The sequence below is a fragment of the Chiloscyllium punctatum genome, chromosome 38, assembly GCF_047496795.1.
Source record: "Chiloscyllium punctatum isolate Juve2018m chromosome 38, sChiPun1.3, whole genome shotgun sequence".
Lineage (NCBI taxonomy): Eukaryota > Metazoa > Chordata > Chondrichthyes > Orectolobiformes > Hemiscylliidae > Chiloscyllium > Chiloscyllium punctatum.
In genome coordinates this window covers 44988630-45001734 of record NC_092776.1, presented here as the reverse complement: position 1 = coordinate 45001734, position 13105 = coordinate 44988630, and the positions used below count along the sequence as shown (strand labels likewise).

General features: G+C 42.1%; 1 protein-coding gene across 2 annotated transcripts in view; it reads right to left on the bottom strand.

Moving 5' to 3' along the window:
- Window positions 1-13105, bottom strand: part of plce1 (phospholipase C, epsilon 1) — a 366594-nt gene that overhangs the window by 309130 nt on the left and 44359 nt on the right. For both annotated transcript variants that reach the window (XM_072557765.1, XM_072557766.1), the window contains exon 2: window positions 1417-3051. In XM_072557765.1, coding sequence (XP_072413866.1) covers window positions 1417-2673 — 1257 coding nt within the window. In that variant the 5' untranslated portion in view covers window positions 2674-3051. The remainder of the gene's footprint in view (window positions 1-1416; window positions 3052-13105) is intronic.

Here is a 13105-nt window from a genome sequence, read left to right as displayed (position 1 = left end):
CTCCAGTCCACTGAAAGCTGCTGATCAGAGGCTGGCACCTTTTGGTCTCAGCAATGGAGCAGACAGCAGCTGCTCGGTGTGCCAGGATCCAGAGGACTCAGGAGCAAGGCAAGGGAGGGCAGGGAATGGTTCCAGTCTGCTCGGTGTGCACTCCCTCAACCAGGCACCCCCTCTATCTGTTGATCAAAGTCAAAGGCTCCCACAAATGCAGGACCAACACACAGAGGAGTTCGATCGAATTCTTAGGGCTAAAAAGGATCAGAAGGGAATGGGGAGAAAGCAGGAAACAGGGTACTGATTTGGATGATCATTGTGAATGGAGGAACAGGCTTGAAGGGCTGAATGGCCCACTCCTATTTGATCTATTTCCCACCTGCACTTGATCTGATTTTACATGGAGACTGGCCCATCTGCAGTCTCGCTCCTTCCGGAATTGGAGGGCTATGACCCTGAAGTGCTCCTTCATTATCTACTTAAGGGCATCAATTGGCAGTGAGTCAGGAAGGTTGACCAAAGGCTCCCCCTGGGCAGTCCCACCTCCCCCCAAAACATAATTCCAGAGGAGTGGGGAAGGGAGACAAAGCAGTTTGTGAACATCACCACACCCATCGAATTAGCTTCTTGCTTCCCTCCAAACTCACCCTCCACCTCCAGGAGAAAATAAAAGTTTCCATTGTTCATTCTTCCTCTGACCAGTTGAAACGGTCAGGATAATTCCCATGATTTGGAGATGCCGGTGTTGGACTGGGGGTGTACAAAGTTAAAAATCACACAACACCAGGTTATAGTCCAACAGGTTTAATTGGAAGCACTAGCTTTCAGAAAGCTCCAAAAGCTAGTGTGCTTCCAATTAAACCTGTTGGACTATAACCTGGTGTTGTGTGATTTTTAACTCAGGATAATTCCCTTCATCATCCATTTTCCCCACTACTCGTTCATTCATTTCTGTTGATAACCCAGTCACTATACCAGGAACATAAAGAGAGAGCCACTACACACAGTTTCTCTCATTAAAATAAAAACGAGGCTAACTTACTGAAAAAGATGCAAAAAAGATGCAAAGTGAGTGGAACTGATTGAGCATTCCTCTAGCCTGCAATAAATAATCCCTGCTGGTTTATTTTCTTTGACAGTCACTTTTATAGCAGTCACATGCATATTACATTAACTATCCCAATTTACCTTAGCAATTGCCCACCGTATTACATTAAAACATAAATATTTGTACGTTAAACACAAAAATAACTTGAATGTTTCTTTATTAAGGTCTGTGCAAGGAAACACGTCCTAAATCAACAATTCTTCCATCCAGCACAGACTCCTCAGCGAAGGTTCTCTCATCAGTAACCCAGTCCCTTTTACGTTTCTTGTCACACAACACAGCAAGAGGAGCACCACTCTATAGAGATATCTTACCTTATTCCGGCTGGAATTAGACCAGGCATGATGTCTACCACCTTTCAGCAACATAGCTTGACATATCAGCAGCTTCTCGTCAGGAAATCTGGCAAGTTTGATGTCAATGTTTATGTTCCTCTTTTGGTTGATGACCCTCCTGGCCTTTGCACCTATGTGCCCCAATGGTAACGTTCTTGTGCGTGCCCTTGATCCCGTGTACACAGATTTCTTCACCTCTCGGTTATTCTTATTGTACCGTCTAAAGAGCAAAGTGGAGCGCTCCTTTTTGTTTCGTTCAAACTCATCCCCCATCCCTCCTTCACCACCATAGCCTGCATCTTCAGGATAGATGATGGATGGCTTCAGGGAAAGTCGGCTCATTGGATAACCACACACGGACCCATCAATCGTGGTCTTCAACTTGAGTTTTCGCTGGACCCTACCAAATCCAAACTGGGTGGCATGCAAGCCTGGGCAACTCTCATTACTGATACGTCCTCTCTCAGCAATGCAGTCCTCCTGAAACTGTAGTAGGGCTTTTGATGCACAGCCGAAGGCTGTATTAGGTTCAACATGACCAACTGAAGTTTGTTGTGAGCACGGTCCCGGGCAAAAAGCATGGTACATTTTAGTTTCACCGTCGGTATGATGCTTCAAACTTAAAGCACTGTGTGGACTACTGTCTTCGATGATCTGGTTACACACTGAGAGCTGCACAGAAGGCCATTCATGTGCCGAGTCCTTCGCCTTTCTATTCTTTACTCCACCAGAGCAAGAGGGGAAACTCTCAGGCTTCCAATTTGCATCGCCATCTGTTCGATACGATTTGTCAAGTTCCTCCATGGATTGATCAGAGGACAGACCGGAGTTACAATTTCCCTGGCTAGGCGACTCACAGGTCACATTGTAACATCCTGCTTTTGAGCTTGAAGCCCCCATGTCACGCTCCTCAAACACACTTCCACTTTGAGCATTGTATTTCGCAGTCAGTTGTGCTACAGACATCACTGGCAGTGTGCCCGGCAGCTCAAAAGCAGCCTCTGAAGGACCCTGAATGACTGACATTGGATCTACAGCCAGCATTCCTTCACCAACAACATGCCTTATTTTAACATCACTGCCTGAATTACTCAGCCTATTTTCATCTTCAGCTGACTGGGCAGATATCATCTTGCCTTTTGCGACAGTCACAAACACAGAAGCTGCTATTTCTTCAGAAGTAATAGTCAAACGGCAACACTCAATATTCTTTTGATTCTTTCCTTTGACTGTCATAGCATGGCCTGAAGAGCAACCGATGTCTGGAAATGTCCTTGCTGAGGCTCTACGAAGATGGGCAGGCTGAACTCAGTGTTTCTCTTCACAGATGTCTTACTTATAGACAGGAAAGCTTCACCAGCTGATAAAGCCCAACAGAGAATAATGACGTTTAAAGTGAGCAGCTGGGCTCTCAAATGTTGTCCAACAGAAGGAGCAAACTGCTCAGTACATGAGGGAGCCTCAACTTTGAGCAAGTAGTGCTTTGGCAGCTCTATCGATTCATCTTTATGATGGACGCTGCAAATGACTTGGTGAAAAAGGAACTACTCTGTCGTCACGTGGAACTAGAAAAAGGGTTTATCTGAGCAGTTTCCAATCTCAAATTATGCTTCTCTGTAAAACAAGAGGAAAAAAGAATTAAGAGTTTCAGAACATTATCAAGGCAAGTTTAAACAATTCAAAAACAGAAAAATATGCAACAAGTATATTCTGGCACAAATGAGGAATGTAAACTCAAAATGCAGTTTGCCAAATTTAATTTTTGATCACATTTCCATTCAACATCAATTGCAAATCAAACCTAGAATCTCCTCTGAACCATTGCAATCAGACTTTACAATATTTTCTTTTATAAAAAGGCGTCACTTGAAAACATATTACTCCATGCACGACATACAGCAGTATAAAAGTTAAATGCTTGAGACCAAATCTTTCAGCAAAAATGTGAAGGATGTTTTTTTTTTGTATGAGCAATCTTCAAGGGGTTCATGAGTACATTTGATTTAGATTTACACAGTAATCCACCTATGGATTAGCTGTCGAGTTGTACCCATTGAATGGACAGTTGCCACTAGCCTGTTACTATGACATAGATGTGTGCACCCGAAAAGCTCAGCTTTGCCCCATGTGGACAGACTGCGTTGGTAGGATTTCGCAAAATGGGTGATCAGATTACTCCACTCTGGTTATTTTTGGGAAGTGCTGGATTTGGGCTGTCTGCCATGGTGATGGATTTCTTTATTCACACATGGGAAGTGGATGGCACTGGCTGGCTCTGTAATTACTACCCATCTCTAGTTGCCCTTCAAATGATAGTGGTGAGTCCATGTGCTATACATAGACTGTTAAGGAGGCAATCCCAGAATTATGATCCAGCAACACTAACAAGATATAGCGATACATTTCCAAGTCAGGATGGGGAATGGTTTGGTGGAGAACTTGCAGGCAATAGGATTCCTGTGTATCTGCTGCCCATGTCCTTCAAGATGGCAGTAGCTGTGGGATTGGAAGGTCCCTTCTAAGGAACTTTTTTGCAGTGTATTTTGTGGATGGGACACAACGTTTTGACTAAATATTAGTGCTGGAGGGAGTGGGTGCCTGTGAATGTGGTGCCAATCAAGAAGGCTGCTTTGTTCTGGATGGTAAGGCGAAAGTGGGTACTGCAGATGCTGGAGATTTGAGTCAAGCTGGAAAAACACAGCAGGTCAGGCAACATCCGAGGAGCAGGAAAACGAAGGGCTTCCTGATGAAGGGCCTTTGCCCGAAACATCGATTTCCCTGCTCCTCGGATGCTGCCTGACTTGCTGTGCTTTTCCAGCACTACTAATCTTGACTCTTGTTCTGGATGGTGTCAAGCTTCTTAGAGTGTGGTTGGAGCTACACCCATCCAGGTAAGTGGGGAGTAATCCGCCACACTTCTGACGTGTGCCTCGTAGATAGAGGACAGGATTTGGTGAATCAGGTAGAGAGTTACTCTTTGCAGGATTCCTGGCCTCAGACCTGCTTTTATAACCATAGTATTCATACTCCTCAGAAGTACAGTATGTAGTTCCCTGTTATAGAAAAGGTATTATTAAATTGGAGAGGGGTCAGAAAAGATTTGTCAGGATATTGTCAGGAATGGAGGGTTTGAGATATAAAAACAGACCGAAAAGGCCAGGATTTTTTTTCATTGGAGCATAGGGGATTAAGAAGGGACGTTATTGACATTTATAAAGTCATAAATGGTATAGATAAGTTGAATGACAAGGATCTTTTCCCTTGGGAGTTCAAAACTAGGGGCACATTCTTAAGGCAAGAGGAGAAAGATTTAAAAGGGGCCTGAGGGGCAACTTTCATCCTCCTCCCCCTGTGAGTGTAGAATGAACTACCAGAGAAAGATGGTGGATGCATGTTCAGTTACAACATTTAAAAGATATTTGGATATGTTCATGAACAGGCAAGGTTTGGAGAGATATGGCCAAATGCAGGTAGGTGGGACTATTTTAGTTACTGGACATGGTCAGCCTGGACTGGTTGGCTCAAAAAAGGTCTGTTTCCATGCTGTATGACTCTATATGACTAGACTATTTAATGGGATTTCTATACAAGCAGCTCTTGCCAGCCAAAGATCAATACCATGACTCAATATGGCTTTCCGAGATAGGATAACTTATCGGAGAAAGCATCTCCAACCTTGTATGAAAGTGAAGCAGGAGAAGTGCAGAAAGAAAAGCAGAGCTTTCATCCTTCAAATTTCACATGAATAATAAAAAAATCAATGACAAAACTCTTATGCAACAAACTTTAGAAATGAGAGATTGATTTTCACATGGGGTGCTTAAAGGGTATAAAAATGATAATGTGTGCAACTTTAGCAACGCAACTGAAAACACCAAACGATGGATTCACTGTCAGTTTAGTCCATCATCTGCGTTTGACCTGATTTTAAATAAAGGGTAATGGTTTTAATTATGTATCATCATTTGACAGTTACTCTGGGTTTGGTTTCAGTAAATTAAAGTTTCTAATATTAATAGCTTTTTAAAAAAAGGTGCCTAATTAAGATCCTTAAAATTAAAGTTATTTCAGCTGCAAGAGCTACTTTTAAAAAATAGGTCCACAACAGACAGGTTAGCCAAGAATCATCTTGGGATTATTTTTAGACTGCAAAAAATGGTCAGTTGAGAGGAGGATTGATATTCAAGATGACAAGGGTTTTTAATAAAACCTGCATAAAACTTCACTTGTGCTTGGCGTTTCAATTTCCTTGTATCTTTTGCGATGTTTGGTCAGATGAGTGAACTGTAACAAAACTTTACAGAGATTTCAGACCCAAGAGCTCTAGAAATTGTCTGGTGCTTAATGAATCAAGACTTAGTTAACTGAATGGCTATATTTGACAGAACAGAAAACATTTGATTCAGATGTTTCAAGTCTTGTTTTGAAAATCCTCTCCAATTAATCCTCCCCTGTAGACGCTAACCTGCTATTGAAAAGCATAAAAGGCTTTTATGTTCATTAGTTCAAATTTCTAAAAGAACAGTAACTTGCACAGTACCCCAAAGCTCCAAGCTTGACCCCTTCCTCTTTCCAAAGGAATCTCATCACCAGAGGCTATTCACCAGGCAGAGATGGGTAGACAACTTGTATGACCAACAGGCCATTAGTGGCTGGACTGGTGGTACTATCAGGATATTTCTAGGAATAGATAGCCCCCACCCCATCTCCACTGAAGGGCAGGGCTGACGTACGCCTGGAGTTGGCTGTGAGGGGCCTAATGAAGGATCCTACATTATCCCTCCCGACTGAAGCTGCAGCCATTAGCAGACAATTGCTTGGGCCACTGGTCACGCTGTAGTCAGGGTTCACCTCCTCAGGGACAACCCAATAACATGGGCCATCATTTAACTTAATCCATTCTAGCCTCTTCAGGAGGATGCACAATGCACTGACTCCCTCACGTTCTGCCTCCATCTGTAGCAGGGCAATAGTGGTGCACCCATTCTCCCATAGTTTCAGATCCTCAACTGGGCCTCAGTTTCAGGAATTAAATCACCTTATGGCGATGGCCAACCCAGCAATGGTCTGTTCATGGACCATCTCTGGGTGAGTCTCCTGTGCAGGCAGTCCGGCAGCTCTCTGCCCAGATCCAGAAAGGATACCAACCCTCAATTAGCTTTCAGAGTTCACAGGATTTCACCCATTAGCTGTCATCTTCCACACATTACAGCTTCTAAAAAGTGGGAACCAAAGCACTTTGGGACATCCCATAGTGCTGAAAATGTGCTACATTAGGTTATTTTCTTGCTAACAAACTGAAGACATTACTTGTACCATAATATTAATTCTGCAAAAATTATTCCTTTATTTGGGAGGCAAAATATTGGACCAAATTTTGAGGGAGGAATCATGAGTTAAGCTACTTTCAGGTGCTAGGATCTCCCCCCCTTGCCCATCAATGCCTATTCATAGAATCCCTCCAGTAAAAACAGGCCATTCGGCCTATTGAGTGTACACTAACCCTCTGACCAGCATCCCACCCAGACCTACCTCTCTAACTCTGCATTTCCTATGGCTAATCTACATATCCTGCACATCCCTGGACACTATGGGACATTTTAGCATGGCCAATCCACCTAATCTGCACATCTTTGAACGGTGGGAAGAAACTGGAACATCCAGAGGAAACCCACACAGACACAGGGAGAAAACGTGCAAACTCCATACAGACAGTTGCCAGAAGCTGGAATCGAAACTAGATCCCTGGCACTGAGACAGCAGTGCTAACCACTGAGCCGTCATTATTAATTAGATTCATGGCAAAGTGACAGGGATGGACTGGAGTGGGCCACCATACCTGAAACAGGCCTTAGGCAGGAACGGAGGTGGGTAGATGGCAAAGTAAACATAATAGAAGGCTTCTCTTTCCACTGAGACTTCAATGAAGTTCTAGAGCAGAATGTTAAGCATCTTGGCCATCACCACAACTCCTCACACCCTCGTACAGCTTCCATAATCCCTACACCTACTCACCCCGTATCCACTGTGAACATAATTACATTGGGAGGATTGAGCATCTCCAACCATCAGAAAGGATAGCCATTCAAAAACATTCACCCTGTTAGAAGCTCATAAACCTGTCAGACACACTATTCAAACTCCACTTGGGGGGAAGCTTTAAAATGTTGAAAATAAGCTGTCAGTATTAACTAAGGCCGAAAAGGGTCAGGAGGAAGTCACAAAATTGCAGCGCACTAATAAGTGACCTTAATCTTCATGTGGATTGGGAAATCAAATGGGCTCAGACACCCATGAGGAAGAGTGCATTGGGTGAAGTTCTTATAAGGATATTTTGTGAATCCAAACGGGAATCAGGCCAAATTATATCTGGGAACATGTAATGAGGCAATTTAATATCTGACCTCGAAGTAAAAGATCCCCAAGGAAACAGTGACCATAAAAGGCAGATTTGCATTCAGTTTGAGTGAGAGAATACTATGTCAGAAACAGGTGTGCTAAATTAAATTTTAAAAAAAAGGGGTCATTATAAAAAAGGGAATGATGGCAGAGATGGCTGGGCTAAACTGGGAATTTTCTTTTAGCAGAAAAGAAAGTTGAAGAACAAAATGGTAAAATCTAAGAAAATAGTCTATTCACAACAAAAAGAATTCTAGTGAGGAAGGAGGATTCTAGGGGATAAAACAACTGCAGTTAACAAAAATAGTTAGGGATAACATCAAATTAAAAGAAAAAATAGCAATGTTGCAAAGATAATCCAGAGGCTTTAAAATAAAAATCAAAATAACAAGCAGGGAAGAAATAAACAGAGGGTGAACTAGCTGGGCAGCACGGTGACTCAGGTTCAATTCCACCCACAGGTGACTGTCTGTGTGGAGTTTGCACGTTCTCCCAGTGTCTGCATATGTTTTCTCTGGGTGCTCTGGCTTCCTCCCACAGTCCTAAGGTTAGAGTGGGTTAGCCATGGGAAATGCACGGTTACAGAGATAAGGGAGGGGATGGGTTTGGTTGGATGCTCTTCGGACAGTCGGTGTGGACTCCTTGGGCCAAATGACCTGCTTCCACACTGTGGGGATTCGATAAATAAGTACCTAGTAATATAAAGGGAACAAGTGCTTCTTCCAACAAATGTCTAGAAAAGGAAGAGATAAGCCTAAGTGAGTGCATATGCCCATGTGACGGAGGCTAGAGAAATAAATGTTAAGGAAATTGCAGTGAAATCGAATAAAATACTTGGCATCAGTCATCAACTTGGCATCAATATTGCTATAGCCTGGGTGCTGGCAGTTGGGACTAGATTGGGTTGGGATATCTGGTCAGCATGGACAGGTTGGACTCAAGGGTCTGTTTGCATGCTGTACATCTCCATGACTCTATCACAGTAGAAGACACCAGTAGCTTTCAAAGGATGTTAAATAATCAAGGGAAGGTGGTTTGGGTGGAGGTGGAGACAGTAAATACAATTGCTAATCACTAGTAAAAGTACTGGCAAAATTCATGGGATTAAGAAGTTGACAAGTCCCCTGGACCTGATGGATTGCATCCTAGGATAAATGAAAGAAGTAGCTACAGAGTCCATGGTTATATTGGTAATAATCTTCCAGGAATTCTTAGATTCTGGAAAAGGCCCAGAGGATCAGTAAATGTCAATTTAAGCATCCTTATTCAAAAGGGATGGAGACAAAAAAAAAGTTAACTATAGGTCGGTTAGTGGGATAACATTAGAATCCATTAAACAAGGAGGTTATCACAGAGCATTTAGAGACATAATCTAAGCTGGCTTCAAGAGAAATCATGCCTGAAAAATTTACTACCAGTTCTTTGGGAGTGATAACAAGGAGGATAGATAAAGAGGAGACAGGGGATGCAATGGATTTGCATTTACAAGGGACATTTGATAAGTCACAGCATATGGTAACTTTTCATTGCTTTGGCAGAAAAAATATTTTCAGAATCTTTTAAATGGTGAAAGACTGCAGAAAGCTGTGGCACAAAAGGATTAGAGACTTCATGCATAAATGACTGTGTATTACATAAAGATTCAGCAGGTAACAGGGAAGGCAAACAGAATGCTGGCCTTTATTTGGAAAAAATAGTCCAAAAATAAGGATACCTTGTTACAACTATACAAGGCCCAAATTTGAGCACACCGAGCCTAAGGTGAGGTACTGGAATTGAGAGCAGACCAGAGAATGTTCGTTAGCTTGATCTTGGATCTGGAGTGATTGTATTGAGGAGAGGTTGTATAGGTTAGAAAGACTGAGAGGCAACCTTATTGAAACACAAGGAGATTCTTAGTGGACTTGACAGGTTAGCTGTAGCAAAGTTGGTTCCCCTTGTGGGTGAATCTCGGATTAGAGGGCATAATCTCAGAATGAAGGGCTACTCATTTAAGACAGACATGGTGGGGTGGGTGGGGGGTATCTCAAAGAAGTCAATCTATGGAATTCTTTACCACAGAGGGATGTAGAGGCTGTGCTGTTAAGTATTATCAAGGCTGACAATCACTAAGGAATGACGGATTATGGGGAATGTCAGATCTTAGAATAACAGAGCAGACTTGTGTCCAAATGGCCCATTCTGCTGTCTCATGGTTTTATGATCTAATGAACATTCAAAAAATGTCTTCACAAAAGTATAATACTATGAGCTCTTCATAACAATCAAAACGAATTTCCATCAACAGCTGCATCAAAAGCCCTACTGAGCTGAAACCATTTATTTGGGGAATGGAGTCCTGTTGCATCAAGTGCTGTAATCCATATGGACATTTAATAGTAACTTCCTTCTAATGAACAAAGCCAAATCATTTATTACATAGTAAGTTCACGTTTACCCTAGGCTTATGGCATGTGAAGGAGTCTCTGGTTTTTGACCATATTGTGTAAAGGTTAGTGAGTCCACAGCAGACTATTTCCCCCCCCCCCCCCCCAAACCCACAGTTCAGGACTCCTTTGCCATGCTGTGAACCACATCACCTACTAAAATGGCCTCAAATCCACAAAGATAGGAGCACAGCTTGAAAATCCCAATCCTCCAAATGGAATTCCAAGGGTGGATCGCTATTTCTTGGGTAATAAGAATCCTACAGTACAAGAACTGGCACAGGAATCCACAAATTGTTCCGACCTGCCTCTGTTCTGACAGAAATGAAAACCCAGGCTTTTGCAAAAAAGCTCAGGGGTCAAAACAGATTTCTTTGGCCCACTTATAAAAAATAAACTATGCAAAAGTTATAAACTGTAAAGTCCTCTCCTACCTCATCCAACGATGGCGGAATTGTTAGTGGAGGAGGCAGCCAGTCTGTTGTGTCAGTAACAGCTTTCTGAATTAATATCATGACTTAGAGCCCTCTTCCTTTCCCTTATAACCCAGAACATGATTATTTGAATAGAAACAAACAAATCTAATGACCTCTTGAATACCTCAACTGAAATAGTCTCTATATATTCCAGGCAGTGCATTCCAGACCCAAATCAGAGAGTGAATTTCATTTCTCACACTGCACTTATTTTTTTCTTCTATAATTCTCATGTGCCCCTTTACCCTCAATCCTTTTGCCTCTACACTTTGGTACACTATGCCACTATTAAAGCAGCCTAGGACGCGGTATGCTTTATTAACGGTTGTGCCACCTTTAAATGACTTGAGCACAAATTCTTCCAGGATATGCGCACATTTTAAAGTACGTACTTTCTTTTTGTTTAAACGGTCTTTCCTTGTTTTTCTATTTAAAAAAATCACCACACACTTCTCCACATTAAACTTCATTTGCTACCAGTCTAGCACTCACCCATTGTCAATGCCCTTTTGAAATTATATGTTACACATTCTCATTAAATGATTTGTTCATGCACAAGCATTTACAGTAGGATCCTCTCCAATATAAATTTACAAACAAATTTTCATTAAGTATTGCTGTACAGCTTTAGGTTTTTGACAGAACGGAAAAATGCACAGAATTGTATAAAATGTCAAAACCATGTTTCAAAGGAACTCACTTCAATTTCACCTTTGCACACTGATCATAATCTGTAGACACGCGAAGGGAGTCAGAAAATAGCTTAGGATAATCCTATACAACACGGCAAAATACAGCTGAGTTTTGAAGCAAACAGGCATTTCCACATGTCTATCATGATGGAACGTTTGGAGAACATAAAACAAATTGCAATTTCATTCTTTTGCAGGAATTGAAAAAGGAAACTCCTGGTTTTTACTGCATGCTGACATTAATAGACACGCATATAAAATAAACGGAACTGCTGGATCAGAAATCTGATCAACAAACCCTCCCTCTTTGTGTAATAAAAACCACAAACACAACTCTACCAGGATGTGGTACAGTGTTGAAATGGACACGATCACCTGAGACACAAAATCTTTCACAACTTACAAACATAAAACACAACATAAAAACAAAAACGGTGCTGTGGTAAGCTATCCTCGGAGGTGATAATGTTACAAGTAATAATGTAAATCAGTGATTTAACAAGATGGCTAAGTAACTAATCAATTCAACTAATTTCATCCATGCCACAAAAATCACAGAAAGGGATCCAAGAAGCTCAACAGGATGAGGGTTGAACAGCCTGGGGGTTTCCACACTGCTGTCTCTCTTCATAGATTGGCCCCACAATTCACAATGACTCCATCAGGAAATGGCCAGGTAGACATTGGAGCAGTCTACCTCCCGCAACCGGAGAGTTGCCAAGTGAAGCGAAATAAGGGGCCAGTTATAGCCTCTTTTCTGGTTATAGCCTCTTTTACTGGTGCCCAAGGGGTTTTCCATTTGATGGGAACAGCGGAAGATCAATACAATGAGGTGGCTCCATGGCAAGAGGGGAAAAATGCCACACTTTATTCCAAATGGACATCCCACTGCAATATACCCCACTGATGATAACCAGGCCTAGCTTGTGTCTCATTACACATCCCTTACATCATACATCATACATTATCAAGACACAGAGACTATGTTGAAGTGAGTATTATTTTCTTCACCTGCACTGGCAACTCCCAACTCAGCCAGTAGGGCTCATGTTTTGGAAGGCCCTTCTATTAATTTCCCCCCACCCAGATCTCATTAATACACCCATTTCCTTAACTGGACAGTCAACTTACACCTGGCCATCGATTTATCTGATGGTTTTACATAATCCATGAATGTGTTAGCCCCACAAAAAGTGTTGGGTTGAAACCTAGAAAATGAAAGTTTCCCAGTATCATGTCCTGATTCTCCAATTAAAATCCAGTCCATAAAACCATTAGGGCACAGCAGAAAGGCCATTTGGCTCATCAATTCCAAACGTCTATTCGCTGCAGAGAAGCCCAGTCAGTCCCATTTCCCCTCCTCCATTCCTATAAACCCAAAAAGTTCTTCCTTCAAGCAGTAGTCCTTCAGAATTATCAAATCATCTATGCTTCTGCCATCCACCGTTCCAGGTCAAAAACTATACTGCTTTACACAAAAAGGGTTCATTGGTGGTCAAAATCCTGAAATCTGTGTCCCCTACCACTTTAGCTTTACTTGATATGATCTGCCTCAGTCTCCTGTGTGCAAAAGGAGAACAACATCACTTCCTTACACTAACCTGGTGGTTAAAATCCTACATCTTTGGAACCATTTTGCAGCATCTCCTTTTCACTTCAAGGTCATTCACAGCCT